At 40.5% G+C, this 20,536-nt stretch overlaps 1 protein-coding gene across 1 annotated transcript in view; it reads right to left on the reverse strand.

The window, feature by feature from the left end:
* Nucleotides 1–19,585, reverse strand: part of LOC132096058 (uncharacterized) — a 332,561-nt gene extending 312,976 nt beyond the window's left edge. The window contains exon 1 of the mRNA XM_059501218.1: nt 18,688–19,585. Within this exon, the coding sequence (XP_059357201.1) occupies nt 18,691–19,578 (888 nt within the window). The 5' untranslated portion in view covers nt 19,579–19,585 and the 3' untranslated portion in view covers nt 18,688–18,690. The remainder of the gene's footprint in view (nt 1–18,687) is intronic.
* Nucleotides 19,586–20,536: the final 951 nt, after the last annotated feature.

The following is a 20,536-nucleotide window of genomic DNA, read 5'->3' on the forward strand; positions in this document are numbered from 1 at the left end:
TAATTAGTTACAGTTACTAAGAAAAAATGAGTAATTAAATTACAGTTACTTATGAAATTTTTTACGATTACAAAGGGGATTACATTTGAATATTTACACACATCCACATACAGATTTAACTGATTTCTTTCCCAATTTGCACTGACTAGGCTATTCTGAGACATACGCCCTAATAATTTCCGGGATGCGGAAACACAGTCTGGTTCGTAGAATCCAGTCATAAAAACGGAATGCCTAACGCGGACGGAATATGCCACATTTTGGATGACTAAATCAAAAAAGGTCAGTACACTTGAATCAAAACATGACATCGACTAGTGTCTGTGAATATTAAGCCCCACAAATGCAATATATGACTTGCACATTCTGCGTGTCTGTGGAAATCAGGCGCGGACTGGACACCGGGAGAACCAGGACAATTCCCGGTGGCCTGGCAGCCGATTTTGCCCCACTATTTAATATCATTATTGTATAATTGCCTGCCCAATGTACTAAAGCGATCATTTGCGAATCCGCCATTTGATAATTAAATCTCTAATAAGTCATGAAGTGTTAGTCGTGACTCGCGCGCTCTCCGCGCCTCCGCCAAACGGTTTGGATCATTCAGAGTAATCAATGCGAGAGAGAGAGAGAGACAGAGCAAGAGAGAGAGAGAGAGAGAGAGAGAGAGAGAGAATAGAGTGGAGTGGACTGTGGAAGCGCACAGCTGGAGCAGAGAAGCAGAACTACTGTTCAGGGTTTTAGGTCAGTTTTATCTGTAAAGATGCTTTTTTTGTCTTTGTTTTTTTATTTATTTAATCAAGCAGCAGCACGTTGCTCATCAGTCATCACTCAAAATACTATATAAAGGACATCATTATTATCAGTTGAAATGTTACAGTAGTAATTTAGCAGAAAAAAAAAAAACAGATTTTTTTATAGGTTTAGGGGGAGCTACGACAGACAACAACACAACCCTTACAAAAATTAACATTTTAATATTTAACTATAAATCCAGAGAAAATGGTTACTATTGTTTAACTGTGGTAACCAAAAATGTAAAATTATTTTACAAATGTATTTATTTAAAAATAAATACAAATCTATTTGCAAAAAAAAAAACAAGGTTATTTTACTTTTATATAGGCTAATAAAAGCATGGTAATTTTTTGTAAGGGAAAAACATGACTCGTGTACAGTATTAGGATTTTTCTATAAAGATATTGTAGTATTGTAGAGTAGTGTATTGTAAAGTATAGTTTTGTTCAATCTTGAGTATTAAAGTCATGAGAGAGATGCATAACAGGGCAAAATAAAGAGACGGAAGAGAAAAATGGTAGTGAAGGTGCAGTTCAGGAGAGAACTTTTAATTATTTTGCATGTCCCCAAATTAAAGATTTAAACCTTTTTTATGTCAGGTCCATACAAAAAATAGTTTTGTCCATGAATTTGTTTGTATGAGTTTGAATTTTCCAATCTGAATTTTTTTCCCAGTCTGTCCCTCCTGTAAATTAATGGCAAAGACATGGTTTCATTTACTACACATAGGCCTACTGAAGCTCGCAGTGTTTTCAACCTCTGCTGCCTCAATATAGGAGTACACAAGCACATAAACATAATTTCTTGAACTGCTCTGTCACTTCATGTGCATTTTACTTATTTTGAGAAAACTATCATCATTTACAGAGACAGCAGTTTAAAAAAAAAACACCAATGTTTCTGGAGTTTAGTACACAGATTACGTCACATGCTTATTAGATAACTGTATTTAAGTTGATGTATATACTTTTATTTATAATCAAAAAAAGTAATCAAAAAGTACTCAAAAATAATTAGTTACATTACTTTAATAAAGTAATTGAAAAAGTTACACTACTATTACATTTTAAACAGGGTAACTTGTAATTTGTAACCTATCACATTTCCAAAGTAACCTTCCCAACACTGGATGCGTCTAGCTCAGGGATTCCTGTACATTGTTCGGTTCCGGAAACAGAGCCCCTGCAGCAGGGCAACTGGGTGACGGTGATGCAGCGTAGTCGTGGGTCAAAACACCGCTCTTCTGTTCCGATCAAAACATTAAACAGGTTCTCCCCACTCAGTGATGCACCCACTGAGAAACCTGATGAAAGTGCTCTAGTTATTGGTGATTCTATTGTACGGAACGTGAATACAGAGACACCAGCCACCATAGTCAAATGTTTACCGGGAGCCAGAGCGCCTGGACATCTTGGCAAATTTAAAAGTGCTGGCTAATGCTAAACGTAAATACAGTAAGATTGTTATTCATGTCTGCACTAATGATGTTCGACTTCGCCAGTCGGAGATCACTAAAAATAACATTAAAGAGGTGTGTGAACTTGCAAGCACGATGTCAGACACTGTAATATGCTCTGGTCCCCTCCCTGCTTACCGTGGTGATGAGATGCATAGCAGATTGTCATCACTCAATGGCTGGATGTCTAAGTGGTGCCCACAGAATAACATAGGTTTCATAGACAATTGGACGAGCTTTTGGGGCAGACCTGACCTGTTTAAAAGAGATGGTCTTCATCACTCCTGGGGTGGCGCCACACTTCTCTCTAGAAATATGGCAAATAGTCTTAGTGTTTATACTTGACTAACTGGGGCCCAGGTCAGGAAGCAGACAGACTGGCTAAACCGACCTTCTGCTAGCTGCCTCCCGTCACAGAGGTCAGTTAATTCTCAGCACATAGAGACTTTTTCACCTAGATATCACACTATAGAGACTGTGTCTGTTCCCCGAACTAGAAAAAACAAAAAACGTCCAAACCAAGTTAAGATTAACAATTTAATTGAGGTTCAACAAATAAAAAACAGAAGCAATATGGATAAACAAATGATAAACCTTGGCTTATTGAATATCAGATCCCTTTCTACGAAAACACTTTTTGTAAATAATATGATCACTGATCATAATATAGATGTACTCTGTTTGACAGAAACCTGGCTAAAACCTGATGATTACATTATTTCAAATGAGTCCACCCCCCAAGATTACTGTTATAAACATGAGCCGCGTCTAAAAGGCAAAGGTGGAGGTGTTGCTTCAATTTATAACAACGTTTTCAGGATTTCTCAGAGGGCAGGCTTCAAGTATAACTCGTTTGAAGTAATGGTGCTTCATATAACATTATCCAGAGAAACAAATGTTAATGATAAATCCCCTGTTATGTTTGTACTGGCTACTGTATACAGGCCACCAGGGCACCATACAGACTTTATTAAAGAGTTTGGTTATTTTACATCCGAGTTAGTTCTGGCTGCAGATAAAGTCTTAATAGTTGGTGATTTTAATATCCATGTTGATAATGAAAAAGATGCATTGGGATCAGCATTTATAGACATTCTGAACTCTATTGGTGTTAGACAACACGTTTCAGGACCTACTCATTGTCGAAATCATACTCTAGATTTAATACTGTCACATGGAATTGATGTTGATAGTGTTGAAATTATTCAGCCAAGTGATGATATCTCAGATCATTATTTAGTTCTGTGCAAACTTCATATAGCCAAAATTGTAAATTCTACTTCTTGTTACAAGTATGGAAGAACCATCACTTCTAACACAAAAGACTGCTTTTTAAGTTATCTTCCTGATGTAACCTAATTCCTTAGCATATCCAAAACCTCAGAACAACTTGATGATGTAACAGAAACGATGGACTCTCTCTTTTCTAGCACTTTAAATAAAGTTGCTCCTTTACGCTTAAGGAAGGTTAAGGAAAACAGTTTGACACCACGGTATAATGAGCATACTCGCACCCTAAAGAGAGCAGCCCGAAAAATGGAGCGCAACTGGAGGAAAACAAAACTAGAGGTATTTCGTATTGCTTGGCGGGAAAGTAACATATCCTACAGAAAAGCATTAAAAACTGCTAGATCCGATTACTTTTCTTCTCTTTTAGAAGAAAACAAACATAACCCCAGGTATTTATTCAATACGGTGGCTAAATTAACGAAAAATAAAGCCTCAGCAAGTGTTGACATTTCCCAACACCACAGCAGTAATGACTTTATGAACTACTTTACTTCTAAAATTGATACTATTAGAGATAAAATTGCAACCATTCAGCCGTCAGCTACAGTATCACATCAGACAGTGCACTATAGACCCCCTGAGGAACAGTTCCACTCATTCTCTACTATAAGAGAGGAAGAATTGTATAAACTTGTTAAATCATCTAAACCAACAACATGTATGTTAGACCCTATACCATCTAAGCTCCTAAAAGAGGTGCTTCCAGAAGTCATAGATCCTCTTCTGACTATTATTAATTCCTCATTGTCATTAGGATATGTCCCCAAAACCTTCAAACTGGCTGTTATTAAGCCTCTCATCAAAAAACCACAACTTGACCCCAAAGAACTAGTTAATTATAGACCAATCTCGAATCTCCCTTTTCTGTCCAAGATACTAGAAAAGGTGGTATCCTCACAATTATATTCCTTCTTAGAGAAAAATGGTATATGTGAGGATTTCCAGTCAGGATTTAGACCTTATCATAGTACTGAGACTGCTCTCCTTAGAGTTACAAATGATCTGCTCTTATCATCTGATCGTGGGTGTATCTCTCTATTAGTTTTATTGGATCTTAGTGCTGCGTTTGACACAATTGACCACAACATTCTTTTACATAGACTTGAACACTTTGTTGGCATCAGTGGAAGTGCATTAGCATGGTTTAAATCGTACTTATATGACCGCCATCAGTTCGTAGCAGTGAATGAAGATGTATCCTATCGATCACAAGTGCAGTATGGAGTACCTCAAGGCTCAGTACTAGGGCCGCTACTCTTCACGCTTTATATGTTACCCTTGGGAGATATCATCAGGAAACATGGTGTTAGTTTTCACTGTTATGCTGATGATACTCAGCTCTATATTTCTTCGCAGCCCGGTGAAACACACCAATTTGAAAAACTAATGGATTGCATAGTCGATATAAAAAACTGGATGACGAGTAATTTCTTACTGCTAAATTCTGAAAGAAAAAAAAAAAAAGGTGTTAATTATAGGACATAAAAAATCCGCTTGTAATAACCTAGAACACTGTCTAAGACTTGATGGTTGCTCTGTCAATTCTTCGTCATCAGTTAGGAACCTAGGTGTGCTATTTGATCGCAATCTTTCCTTAGAAAGCCACGTTTCTAGCATTTGTAAAACTGCATTTTTCCATCTCAAAAATATATCTAAATTACGGCCTATGCTCTCAATGTCAAATGCAGAAATGTTAATCCATGCATTTATGACCTCAAGGTTAGATTATTGTAATGCTTTATTGGGTGGTTGTTCTGCACGCTTAGTAAACAAACTACAGCTAGTCCAAAATGCAGCAGCAAGAGTTCTTACTAGAACCAGGAAGTATGACCATATTAGCCCGGTCCTGCAAACACTACACTGGCTCCCTATCAAGCATCGTATAGATTTTAAAATATTGCTTATTACTTATAAAGCCCTGAATGGTTTTGCACCCCAGTATTTGAATGAGCCCCTTTTACATTATAATCCTCTACGTCCGCTACGTTCTCAAAACTCAGGCAATTTGATAATACCTAGAATATCAAAATCAACTGCGGGCGGCAGATCCTTTTCCTATTTGGCGCCTAAACTCTGGAATAACCTACCTAACTTTGTTCGGGAGGCAGACACACTCTTGCAGTTTAAATCTAGATTAAAGACCCATCTCTTTAACCTGGCATACACATAACATACTAATATGCTTTTATTATCCAAATCCGTTAAAGGATTTTTAGGCTGCATTAATTAGAATCAGAATCAGAATGAGCTTTATTGCCAGGTATGTTTACACATACGAGGAATTTGTTTTTGTGACAGAAGCTCCGCAGTACAACAGAATGACAGCGACAGAACATAAAACACGTCACCTCCAGGTGGGCACGGAGAGCTGAGTTAGCTTGGGCAGGAGGAGGTTTGGCATGATCTTGTTAAAAGCCGAGCTGAAGTCCACAAACAGGATCCTCACATAGGTTCCCGGTCTGTCTAGGTGTTGCAGAACATAATGCAGTCCAATGTTTACTGCATCGTCCACAGACCTGTTTGCTCTGTAGGCAAACTGAAGAGGATCCAGCAAGGGTCCAGTGATGTCCTTCAGGTGGGCCAGCACCAGTTCTTCAAATGACTTCATGACCACAGACGTTAGAGCCACAGGCCTGTAGTCATTTAGTCCTGTAATTTTGGGTTTCTTTGGGATGGGGATGATGGTGGAGCGTTTGAAGCATGAAGGGACTTCGCACAGCTCCAGCGATCTGTTGAAGATCTTTGTGAAGATGGGGGCCAGCTGGTCAGCACAGGATTTCAGACAGGCTGGTGTAACACAATCTGGGCCTGGTGCTTTTTTTCCTTTTCTGCTTCCTGAAGACCTGGCGCACCGCATCCTCGCTGATCTGTATTGCAGGTGTGGGGGAGAGGGGGGATGCAGGAGGTGTGAATGGTGAGAGTGCTTGATTGGAAAGGTGTTCAGGATGGGTTGCAGGAGCTGTTAATGGTGTGAACGGTTGTGTGGAGAGGTGTTCAGGGCAGGTGATGGGTGTTCTTTCAAACCTGCAGTAAAACTCGTTCAGATCGTCTGCCAGTCGTTGATTCTCCACAGTGCTGGGGGGTGGTGTCTTGTAATTGGTGATCTTCTTTAGACTTTTCCGCACTGATGCTGAGTCGTTCGAAGTGAACTGAGTCCTTATTTTTTCAGAATAATTCCTCTTTGCCACTCTGATCTCCTTTTCCAGTGTGTATTTAGCCTGTTTATACAAGACATTGTCCCCCTTCCTGTAAGCATCTTCTTTGGCCTGACGGAGCTGTCTGAGTTTTGCAGTAAACCACGGTTTGTCATTGTTGTAATTTAGTTGAGTCTTGGTAGGAATACACATATCCTCACAGAAACTGATATATGATGTTACGGTCTCTGTGAGTTCATCCAGATCGGTGGAAGCAGCTTCAAAAACACTCCAATCAGTGAGGTCAAAACAAGATTGTAAATCCTGCTCTGCTTCATTAGTCTTTATTAGCTCGCTTTCCCCGCCTGCGCGTCCTGAAGCGTTTGATCAGCGCCGCTGCTCCTCCGATAACAATATTCAATAAAACGTCTGAATAATTGAAATCCGGAAAAACATCTTGTGGTGCGTTCTGCCGAATGTTCAGCAGTTCATCCCTGGTGAAACTGATTGCAGGAATATAACTAAAGACAGGACAAACTAACAAAAAGACAAAAACATATGCAGAGCACGTCACGGAGGCAGCCATCCTGTACCGGCGCCAAGTGGTTATTTGGTTACTAGGTAAACCGGAACCGGAAACACTTCCCATAACACCCTATGTACTTGCTACATCATTAGAAGAATGGCATCTATGCTAATATTAGTCTGTTTCTCTCTTATTCCGAGGTCACCGTAGCCACCAGATCCAGTCTGTATCCAGATCAGAGGGTCACTGCAGTCACCCGGATCCAGTACGTATCCAGACCAGATGGTGGATCAGCACCTAGAAAGGACCTCTACATCCCTGAAAGACAGCGGAGACCAGGACAACTATAGCCCCAGATACAGATCCCCTGTAAAGACCTTGTCTCAGAGGACCACCAGGACAAGACCACAGGAAACAGATGATTCTTCTGCACAATCTGACTTTGCTGCAGCCTGGAATTGAACTACTGGTTTCGTCTGGTCAGAGGAGAACTGACCCCCAACTGAGCCTGGTTTCTCCCAAGGTTTTTTTCTCCATTCTGTCACCGATGGAGTTTCGGTTCCTTGCCGCTGTTGCCTCTGGCTTGCTTAGTTGGGGACACTTCATCTACAGCGATATCGTTGACTTGATTGCAAATAAATGCACAGACACTATTTAACTGAACAGAGATGACATCACTGAATCCAATGATGAACTGTCTTTAACAATCATTTTTGCATTATTGACACTGTTTTCCTAATGAATGTTGTTCAGTTGCTTTGACGCAATGTATTTTGTTTAAAGCGCTATATAAATAAAGGTGACTTTGACTTTGACATGACCCTCAGTCACTGTATGAAACAAGAGTTAAATCTTACACTCCATGATGCTGTACAACGTATTACAGAGAGTCATCTTCAGATCTTCATGGACTCATTGATGACCCCTGGGTTATGAGTCTGACTCTCTAACCATTAGGCCATGACCGCCCCACTTTTGGTGGAGGTGTTGATGACCCTGCAGGCCTTATGCCTGTTTCTTCAGAAGAAAGACAGTCAGTGCTGATTCTGAGAACACTGCTGTCTGTCAGACCAGATGCATGAATGAGGAACATGAAAGTTTCCACACATTCAAGGGTGTAAATGTGTCTCTCCAAGTGACGGAGATCATCAGAAGGCAGAGGTACTGTATTTCATGACATGACAACATTGAGCGCAGGCTGGAGGAGGACAGAATTAGCTGCTGTAAATCTGTCAAACTGACAATCTGATGAAGACATGAGGATGAGAAACTTCTCATGATACTCAAGACTCTCTCAACCAATCCCACGCTCCTCGAGGAATTCACGATTTTAAGTTTCTGGAGAGAATCTGCTCACTGCTGTCTCCACACTTTCATCAGTGAACATCTACAGCTCATTTATTTGCTGGATTTCTGCAGATGATTATGATAATAGTGATTATGGGATCATCATATTCCATATAAAGTTTTACAGAGATGTTTTGCATCTAGTCCAGAGTCAAGAACTAGTTACAATCTTGAGATGGTTGACAGCCGTTCTACTTTTATATCTAAAATAGAGTATTAATTATAGGAGCTGTAGTGTTTCAGATCTGTGATCTCACTGTTGAGGTATGGAAACATGTGAGTTAGACCGCAGGAGAGCAGAAATCATCTCTGAACCCAGTTTAGACATACTGTGAATTCTGAATCATTCTGACGACAGTTTTTCTTTTTTCTCTCAGTCTCCTTTCAGTTAGACTGAGTTTAGACTGTTTAATAAACTGATTTTAGCCCTACGATTAATAAAATCAACCAAACAAATGACCATTTCTGACATTCCTCTGAATTCGATTTTAATGTCTATTAAACTAAATCAATATACTATGTGTGAGCAGATTCATTTAATTTCCACATTATTATTATTTTATTTTTTATTTATTTTTTGGTAACGAAAAAAGAGACCTAAGCAAACAACAGACTTTAAAATGATTTATTATTATTATTATTATTATTATTATTACTATTATTATTATTTATATAGCACTTTTAACAATACAGATTGTGCCAAATCAGCCTTACAGTATCAAATTGGAAAATAGTGTGCCTATTCAAAAGGACAGTTGTAAACTTACAGTTAAATGCAGTTCATCATTGAATTTATTGATGTCATCACCCAGCTCAGTTCAGTTTAAATATTATTGTGTTGAGGACAAACAGCCGTGTCTTTAGTGTGCAGAGATTAACAAGTCAGTGATATCACTGGAAATTAAGTGTCCCCAACTAAGCAAGGGACTTAAATACATTATATAAAATCAAAGAGGCATTATTAATTAATAATAATCATATGGTTTCATTGAATAACAGTGTTAAAATACGTAATGTAATACAAAATAAACAATTTATGGTTATTATATATTATTATAAATGCCTGCAACTTCACCACCAACAACAAATCTGCCTTAAAGGGGTCCGATTATGCTCTTAAACAAAGTCTTGATTTTGTTTTGGGAATGTACTAGAACAGGCTCTCATACTAGGTTGTTCGAAAAACACATTATTTTTCACATATTTTACATTTCTAAAACACCTCCCTCTCCAGTCTGGCATAAATGGCTTGACTAGTTCCTGTATCAAATGAAGACCGGCCTTCTGAAATACGAAATGTTTTGTGATTGGTTAGCTGGGCCAGTGTGTGTTGTGATTGGTTAGCTGGGCCGGTGTGTGTTGTGATTGGTTAGCTGGGCCAGTGTGTGTTGTGATTGGTTAGCTGGGCCAGTGTGTGTTGTGATTGGTTAGCTGGGCCAGTGTGTGTTGTGATTGGTTAGCTGGGCCAGTGTGTGTTGTGATTGGTTAGCTGGGCCAGTGTGTGTTGTGATTGGTTAGCTGGGCCAGTGTGTGTTGTGATTGGTTATCTCGGTCGGTGTGTGTTGTGATTGGTTATCTCGGTCGGTGTGTGTTGTGATTGGTTATCTCGGTCGGTGTGTGTTGTGATTGGTTAGCTGGGCCGGTGTGTGTTGTGATTGGTTAGCTGGGCCGGTGTGTGCTGTGATTGGTTAGCTGGGCCGGTGTGTGCTGTGATTGGTTAGCTGGGCCGGTGTGTGCTGTGATTGGTTAGCTGGGCCGGTGTGTGCTGTGATTGGTTAGCTGGGCCGGTGTGTGTTGTTATTGGTTAGCTGGGTCGGTGTATGCTGTGATTGGTTTGCTGGGCCAGTGTATGCTGTGATTGGTTAGCGGGGCCAGTGTGTGTTGTGATTGGTTATCTCGGTCAGTGTGTTGTGATTGGTTAGCTGGGCCAGTGTGTGCTGTGATTGGTTAGCTGGGCCAGTGTGTGCTGTGATTGGTTATCTGGTCCAATGTGTGCTGTGATTGGTTATCTGGTCCAATGTGTGCTGTGATTGGTTAGCTGGGCCAGTGTGTGCTGTGATTGGTTAGCGGGGCCAGTGTGTGCTGTGATTGGTTAGCGGGGCCAGTGTGTGTTGTGATTGGTTAGCTGGGCCAGTGTGTGCTGTGATTGATTAGCTGGGCCAGTGTGTGTTGTGATTGGTTAGCTGGGCCAGTGTGTGTTGTGATTGGTTAGCTGGGCCAGTGTGTGCTGTGATTGGTTAGCTGGGCCAGTGTGTGCTGTGATTGGTTAGCTGGTCAAATGTGTGCTGTGATTGGTAAGCGGGGCCAGTGTGTGCTGTGATTGGTTAGCGGGGCCAGTGTGTGCTGTGATTGGTTAGCTGGGCAAGTGTGTGCTGTGATTGGTTAGCTGGGCCAGTGTGTGTTGTGATTGGTTAGCTGGGCCAGTGTGTGCTGTGATTGGTTAGCTCGACCAGTGTGTGTTGTGATTGGTTAGCTGGGCCAGTGTGTGTTGTGATTGGTTAGCTCGGCCAGTGTGTGCTGTGATTGGTTAGCTCGGCCAGTGTGTGCTGTGATTGGTTATCTGGTCAAATGTTTGCTGTGATTGGTTAGCGGGGCCAGTGTGTGTTGTGATTGGTTAGCTGGGCCAGTGTGTGTTGTGATTGGTTATCTCGGTCAGTGTGTGTTGTGATTGGTTAGCTGGGCCAGTGTGTGCTGTGATTGGTTAGCTGGGCCAGTGTGTGCTGTGATTGGTTATCTGGTCCAATGTGTGCTGTGATTGGTTAGCTGGGCCAGTGTGTGCTGTGATTGGTTAGCTGGGCCAGTGTGTGCTGTGATTGGTTATCTGGTCCAGTGTGTGTTGTGATTGGTTAGCTGGGCCAGTGTGTGCTGTGATTGATTAGCTGGGCCAGTGTGTGTTGTGATTGGTTAGCTGGGCCAGTGTGTGTTGTGATTGGTTAGCTGGGTCAGTGTGTGCTGTGATTGGTTAGCTGGGCCAGTGTGTGTTGTGATTCATTAGCTGGGCCGGTGTGTGCTGTGATTGGTTAGCTGGGCCAGTGTTTAATGTGATCGGTTAGCTGGGCCAGTGTGTGTTGTGATTCATTAGCTGGGCCGGTGTGTGCTGTGACTGGTTAGCTGGGCCAGTGTGTAATGTGATCGGTTAGCTGGGCCAGTGTGTGCTGTGATCGGTTAGTAGTTTGCTATTTTTTTGCTAAATAAAATGCCTTTATAAATCCCAGTCAGGGGAAGATAGTGTATACGTGCATCTCCAACCCAGTCCTCCCTAAAATCCCCAAATGTAGAGCTTACAACGCCTAGTTTTACTATGCATATCCTCATCTGCATATGATTTCTTTGCATATTCCCATCCATGTGACACCATGTTTAACACCATTTGTGGAATACACATTACATTGGTAAGAATAAACCAGTATCGTTGTTACATTTTAGAATAAATATATCAAAATATCCATAAAAACATAATGGTATAAAACAATTCTCAGGTAAATATTTTAGAATAGATTTGATTTCATTCTTTTCCACTGGACATAAATTATTTGATTGAAATAATTCAAATCAAATGGAATTTATGCAGTTTAGCTGATAAGGTGAATATCTTTTAGCTATTTTTAGTGGAAACAGATAGGCCTGTATTTATTGCATGCTATATACAACTGTCTAACTCGGTGCATCACTGACAAAGTATTTTAAAAATGAATTGTGCAAATCTTTTTTTTTTTCTTTAAGTTGTATCCTTCAGATATAGTGTTATTTTTCATAATGTTGTGGAGATGACTTTACATGACATCAACACCTCTGTGCAGCTGCAGTTGTACAGTAAACTATTATCATTGGATCTATTCAAACTGGACAATGGACCGTTCAACCGCCGAATCCAGCATTGACCGCCATAATATCATTGATCATTGTTATCACAACAAAACATTTTCTCATAACGTAATCTGCAGTTCAGTTTAAAGATTATTTTTTGTGCACCAATAGCACATTAAAACATAGCATGCCACAGGAAAAGTTATCAGGCACATCCAGAAGTCTACAAATATAGCTATATTCATATGTTTTGTAATATAACTTCTCCGTAATGACTTTATGTAATCTTGGTATTTATCTCTATTAATGAGAGTAGAATATTTCATTTAACTGTATATATTAAACTGAAAAAAGAGTTTAAAATCGTTGATTACTATTCACTCTTCAGGATAAGAGTTCGAACACATGGTCCAGAATGTCCCTACGGTGTGTAGATATTTACGCCAATATATTTTTTTATAAATCCCAATATGTCTGGTTATGCGTATGTTGAATATGCATATTTCTATGCCCATATTGTGCGTACACAACATTTATAAACAAGAGCACTGGTCACTATGTCCAGTATCAACAGTATGTTCTGCAGCACGACACAACTCTGAGATCACAGCATGAATGTGGCCAATAATAAACTGATCATGTTCAAATTAACTCTTTCTCAGATTAATTCACTAACTGTCTTGAAGAGAAAACACAGATGTCTTTACCTGTGAGAAGTGAAGAGAGAAAGATCAGTCCCAGCAAACACAAGTGACACTTATCAGCCATCTTCTCTTTCTGTCAGTCTTCCTCTTCATTATATTCTCTCAACTCTTTCTTTAAATACTCTCAACTCTTCCTGTGTTTGTTCACTTCCTCTGATCTGTTTAAATCATGCTGCTATTTACTGACATTATGCCAGTGTGTGATGGAGAAGTGTTGCTTTACTTTTCTAATGGTAATATTGATTAAATATTTTATTTATCCAATAGAAGACATTTGCATAGGTTTTTTAGACGTTATGAAAGCCAGATGTGTTTTGAAGGCCTCATGGTCACATGACTGTGACTGTATGGATAATGAGTGATGTGTATGTTGTACACAAAGATTATTAAACCGTTGACAGCTCGTGTGTAATGTATGTGCCTTTTAAAAGGGTAAATAAAAGGTTACTTTTAAAAATAGGCCAATAGGTAAAATGCCACAATTAAAGGAGAATCAAAGGAGTTAAATGAACAATTGTAGATTGAGAGGGGAGTAACACACATAAAAAACTGGCCATATGCTTATTGGACGATGAGTGATAACAAAACTATATAACAATAGTAGCCTGAAAAGAAACCATTTCAGATAAACACCTGGCATCTCGGCTTTGTTGTCATTGTTCAATAAAGTCTTATTTTGACTTTTGGGTTTCTGTGTCTCTTGACTGATTCTTCTGAGAGTGAGCAGAGTTTCTCCACAACAAGATCCACTCAAATTCAAGTAGTTTTCACAACTAATATGTATTTCAATCAGGACCACTTCCGTCAAGTATATTTATGACAATTAAAATTGCATACAGTTAGTGTTGGTGGTATGGTTATGTTCTAGGCAACATTCCACACGCCTGTCCATGCAGCCATGCTTGGACAGAGCGGGGAGAGCACCAAGACAAACCCCACTGGGGTACAGAACAGAACCATTATAAGCATACATAATTACAATTCACAATTACATGAGTTGTAAACAAAATGTGACAGAGACTGCTTCCAATGAAGAGACTGTAAAGAAAAAAACAAAGTTAGATCGGATTACAGGTTCAGTTGGTGGAGTTGGGGTTGGAGGAGGGAGTTAATTGCAAGCAGCAATGCGATGGAAGAGACACTGAGGAATGGGAATTTAAATAGACCGCAGGTGATATGTGTCAAGACTGGATTGGTACACATCAGGAACAGCTGACTGTCAGCTAATGCAAGCGTGACTAACGTTACCTGACTGAACTAACGTGATGCTCAATTTTCGTTGATTTTAATAAGTAATGTACAGTACACTTATACTGTAATAAGAACAGTTCCTCAATAAAAAAACTTCCATTTGATGTTCAATAGTACAGCTCAGGCAAATCATTCTTTAAACTCCTCAACAGATTAATCTTTCTCTGGAGAGCTGAGCGCTGACTGATACTGTTGTTGTGTTGAACTCTGTTCCTCTTATGTTTACTCTCTGTCTCTGTCTTACTATAACCATAACCACAAACCTGGGAAACACAAGACTTTGACATGACAGTGATTGTGACACGTTCTTCAGTGAGAACGGCACACATCAGCCTCAGACGTCATGTCCATGGACCGTTAGCTGGACGTCTGACACATACGGCACACAAAAGTGGAAACACAATGAATTTCAAAGTCATCTTTGGATTGGTTGAATTATTCAGAATTTCCAGGAGACGTGTGTATCATTTTCTTTAAGGTTTTGCCTGGAAACAAAGATGCCATGACACCAAACCCTCTCACGAAAGAAGAAAACCGTAGTGTTCACAACCGTGACGACAATCGCGGGTTTTCATGGATCAGGATCAATTAAACACTGGATTGTCAGAAGTATGTGAAAAAATTGTAAAGTTTCTTGCATAGAATCTGTAAAATATGTCCAAGAGTTTGACACACCAGTCTGTTATTGTGGTGACATTTCCATACCTCGAAACATGACGCCGAACGAAACAAACTGTGATTGGTTGTTTGACGTGTCAGTCAAATGGCCTCATGGTCGGGCCTTGGCCAATGAAAGCTGCTATGAATTCCAGACCTTCAGCCGTCAGTCTTTTTCAATTCAATTCAAGTTTATTTGTATAGCGCTTTTAACAATACAAATCATTACAAAGCAACTTTACAGAAAATTATGTTTCTACAATATTTAGTAGTAGCTAGTAGTTTGTGCACGTTTGACAGGATTTTAGAAAAATAAAAATAATAATAATACAAGACGTAGTCAGCTAGATGATGAACTATCAATATTATTAATTAATAGTAATTATAGGATGCAGTCACACATGTAGCAATAATTGTTAGTTCTGTTTGTTGATTCAAGGTTAGGATCATCTGGGGTCCTCTGAGGGTCAGCATCATCTCTTCTCAGGTGTTCTGGATCCAGACTGGAGCTTGTGTAAATCCTAGTTACCACGGGATTTAAATCCCGTGGCAAAACATAGAAACAAAATAGAGACATCATTAGCATAGCTGCTGATCCAACAAAGTAAAATTAGTTTAACCCAAGCTAAAGAATAAAAATGCAGATGCAACTACACTCACAATTTAAGAGATACATTATTCGAATGCTTGGCGAAAGAGATGCGTTTTTAATCTAGATTTAAACAGAGAGAGTGTGTCTGAACCCCGAACATTATCAGGAAGGCTATTCCAGAGTTTGGGAGCCAAATGTGAAAAAGCTCTACCTCCTTTAGTGGACTTTGCTATCCTAGGAACTACCAAAAGTCCAGCGTTTTGTGACCTTAGGGTGCGTGATGGGTTGTAGCGTGGTAGAAGGCTAGTTAGGTATGCAGGAGCTAAACCATTTAGGGCCTTATAGGTAAGTAATGATAATTTGTAACAGATACGGAACTTAATAGGTAGCCAGTGCAGAGACTGTAAAATTGGGGTAATATGATCATATTTTCTTGACCTGGTAAGGACTCTAGCTGCTGCATTTTGGACTACCTGTAGCTTGTTTATTGACGAAGCAGGACAACCACCTAGAAGTCCATTACAATAGTCCAGTCTAGAGGTCATGAATGCATGAACTAGCTTTTCTGCATCAGAAACAGATAACATGTTTCGTAGCTTGGCAATGTTTCTAAGATGGAAGAATGCGGTTTTTGTAACCTTGGAAATATGATTTTCAAAAGACAAATTGCTGTCTAATATAACACCCAGATTTCTGACTGTAGAGGAAGTAACAGTACATCCGTCTAGTTGCAGATTGTAATCTACAAGATTCTGTGTGGTGTTTTTTGGTCCAATAATTAATATCTCTGTCTTATCCGAATTTAATTGGAGAAAATTATTTGTCATCCAATCTTTTACATTTTTAACACACTCTGTTAGCTTAGATAATTGGGAAGTTTCATCTGGTCTCGTTGAAATATATAGCTGAGTATCATCAGCATAACAGTGGAAGCTAATTCCGTATTTTCTAATAATATTACCAAGGGGCAACATGTATATTGAAAATAGAAGGGGACCTAGGACGGATCCTTGTGGCACTCCATATTTTACTGATGATAAATGAGATGACACCCCATTTAAGTAAACAAAATGGTAGCGATCGGACAGGTAGGATCTAAACCATCTTAGAGCCTGCCCTTGAATACCTGTATAGTTTTGTAATCGATCTATGAGTATGTCATGATCTATGGTGTCGAACGCAGCACTAAGATCAAGTAAGACTAGAAATGAGATGCAGCCTTGATCTGACGCAAGAAGCAGGTCATTTGTAATTTTAACAAGTGCAGTTTCTGTGCTATGGTGGGGCCTAAAACCTGACTGAAATTCTTCACACAGATCATTTTTATGCAGGAAGGTGCTCAATTGAGCAGACACAACTTTTTCTAAAATTTTAGACATAAATGGAAGATTTGAAATAGGCCTATAATTTGCCAGTACACTAGGATCTAGTTTTGGTTTCTTAATAAGAGGCTTGATAACCGCCAGCTTGAATGGTTTTGGGACGTGACCTAAAGATAACGACGAGTTAATGATATTGAGAAGCGGTTCTTCGGCTACAGGTAACAGCTCTTTCAGTAATTTAGTGGGTACAGGATCTAATAAACATGTTGTTGGTTTAGATACAGTGATAAGTTTATTTAGCTCTTCCTGTCCTATATTTGTAAAGCACTGCAGTTTATTTTTGGGTGCGATGGATGAAACTGAAGTGTTAGACGCTGTAGAATCTACATTCGCTATTGTATTTCTAATGTTATCTATTTTATCAGTGAAGAAATTCATAAAGTCATTACTATTTAACGTTGGTGGAATATTTGAATCAGGTGGCGTCTGGTAATTTGTTAATTTAGCCACTGTGCTAAATAAAAACCTTGGATTGTTTTGGTTATTTTCAATGAGTTTGTGGATATGCTGTGCCCTAGCAGTTTTTAGAGCCTGTCTATAGCTGGACATACTGTTTTTCCATGCAATTTTAAAAACTTCCAAGTTAGTTTTTCTCCATTTGCGTTCAAGACTACGAGTTACTTTCTTGAGAGAGTGAGTATTACTGTTATACCATGGCACAGTACGTTTTTCTCTAACCTTTTTCAATTTGATGGGGGCAACAGCTTCTAATGTATTAGAGAAAATAGTGCCCATGTTGTCAGTAATTTCGTCTAATTCATGTGTATTTTTGGGTACAAATAGCAGTTGAGATAGATCAGGCAGGTTATTTGCGAATCTGTCTTTGGTGGCTGGAACAATAGTTCTGCCCAGACGGTAATGCTGAGACATATAGTTAATATCAGTTATACGCAGCGTGCACGATACAAGGAAATGGTCTGTAATATCATCACTTTGGGGTACAATATCTATAGCAGTAAGATCGATTCCATGCGATATAATTAGATCTAGTGTATGATTAAAACGATGAGTGGGCCCGGTGACATTTTGCTTGACTCCAAAGGAGTTTATTAGGTCAGTAAACGCAAGTCCTAATGTATCATTTGCATTATCAACGTGAATATTAAAATCTCCCATGATTAGCGCCTTATCAACTGTAACTAGAAGGTCTGAGAGGAAATCTGCAAATTCTTTAAGGAATTCTGTATACGGCCCTGGTGGTCTATACACAGTAGCCAGAGCAAGAGATACATTAGATTTCTTTTGCATGTCTGACAGTGTAACATTTAGCAGAAGTATTTCAAAAGAGTTAAACCTGTATCCTGTTTTCTGGGTAACATTGAGAATATCACTATATATTGTTGCAACACCTCCTCCACGACCAGTCTGACGGGGCTCATGCTTATAACAGTAGTTTGGTGGAGTAGACTCATTTAGACCAAAATAATCATTTGGTTTTAGCCAGGTTTCAGTCAAGCAGAGTACATCAAAACTATTTTCTGTGATCATTTCATTTACAATAACTGCTTTGGGTGTGAGTGATCTAATATTTATGAGCCCAAACTTTAAAAATTGTTTTTGTTCATTTACTTTACATTTTTCTGGTTTAATTACGATAAGATTTTTTCTAGATCCTACATTATATTTTGACCTCACTATTCGGGGAACAGACACAGTCTTAATAGTTTTTACAGCACAAGTACTTTTATCATTTAAGCGGGTGGAACAAAACTCATCATAATAGTTATTAGAGAATTGTCTTACTAGTCACATGGAGCGAAGTGTCCTGGAGATGTTGTCAGAGAGCAGCTCCGCTCCGATTCTGCTGGGGTGTAATCCATCAGCGCGAAACAGCCTAGGACGCTCCCAGAAAAGATTCCAGTTATTAACAAATAGCAGTTTCTGTTCTTTACACCATGACAACAACCATTCATTTAAAGCAAAAAGTCTACTGAACCTTTCGTGTCCTCGTCGATACGTGGGCAGTGGTCCTGACACGACGATCGTCGCCGCGGGCGTCGTGCTGCGAACCGTCTCGATCAGGCTGCTGAAGTCCCTCTTCAGCGTCTCCGTCTGCCGCAGCGTGGTGTCGTTAACCCCGGCGTGAAGCACGACCGCTCTGGGGCTCTCGTCGACCTTCAGGATCGCGGGTATTTGCGCAGAAACATCGAGAACACGAGCACCAGGCAAACAATGAGTGTGCACTTTACCTTCGGCTAACGTAGCACTTACGTGTCGGACGATGGAGTCTCCGATGATCACAGCGTCGCGTCCTGTCTCGCGGAGGGGAGCGAAGCGGTTCCGGATGGAGATGTCGAAGGCAGGAGGGGGAGAAGTCGTCGCCCGGGACCCGGCTCGCGTCCTCCGCTGTGGATGCACCCAGGGTCCGTGGTGTCCCGGCGTCGCAGTGAAGGACATCTGGGAAGATCGCGTCCTGGGTGCACCGGGCCTGTGCAGAGAAACACACGGAGTAGACGTGGTGGGACTGTTAACAGATCGCTGTATACTTACCCCGGACTTGTGAGCGTCAGCCCGGGATGATTCCAGCGCGGTTCTCCGCTCTCTCAGCTGGGCCTGCCTCACCTCCAGATCGCGAATCTGCTTTCCCACGGCCTCAAGCTCGAGCTGCACAGAGTGGAGACATTCATCCGCCATTAAAGCAAGTAACAGTGAGTACAGCAGTGGTAATGTGTGTGAATAGAGTATTAGCAATGTTAGCGCAGTTAGCTGCAACCACGCCGCTGATGCTAACGGGCTAAAAGCTAATAGCGGACCCGGGAGATCAAAATAAAACTAGTGATAGCGAGGCGCTCTGATTGTTTTTGTTGTAGAATACAATAGAGGATATATTCACACGTTATATAAACGGAAACGATGATGTATACAATTGTTTTTTGAGTTAAAAATAGTCAATGAAAAGAATATAGTGACGGAGCTCAAACGCAGTACAGCCGCCAACAACAAACAGGAAGTGACGTTTACATAGCCAGTCTTAAGGTCTGGCTATGCGAGACTAATGTGACCCTGGAGCACAGAAGCAGTCTCCGGGTGGGGGCGCACACCAAGGCTAAGGCCGATCGCCACAGGTCAAAGCCTCCTGTATACGTCATTGGTCAAAAAGTGTGGCCTTTTACCAGGAACATTCCTCTCCGCTCCATATCTAACAAACTGGCTCCTAACTTTATTGGCCTGTTCACTGTCACCAAGATCATTAGTCCGGTGGCAGTCCACCTCAAACTTCTTCCTGCATACAGAAGAATTCATCCCGCCTTCCATGTGTCTAAAATAAAACTTGTTTCATGCACGCATTAACCCGCCGGTCATGGTTCCTCCCCCGCCGCGACTCTTAGATGGGGAACCAACATATTCGGTTAACTGTATTCTGGATTTGAGAAGGAGGGGACACGGACTCCAGTACTTGGTGGACTGGGAGGGTTATGGTCCGGAGGAGAGAAGTTGGGTTCCTGCTAGGGACATTCTGGATCACTCCCAGATCGATGATTACAATCGACAGGTAAGTCCATCGAGGAATGCCAGGAGGTGTTCCTAGGGGATGGGGTACTGTCACAGTTCATGAATTCACTGTCTCTCTCTCGTCCTGTGTAGTGTTTGG

The sequence above is a fragment of the Carassius carassius genome, chromosome 1 (genome assembly GCF_963082965.1).
Source record: "Carassius carassius chromosome 1, fCarCar2.1, whole genome shotgun sequence".
Taxonomy (NCBI): Eukaryota; Metazoa; Chordata; class Actinopteri; order Cypriniformes; family Cyprinidae; genus Carassius; species Carassius carassius.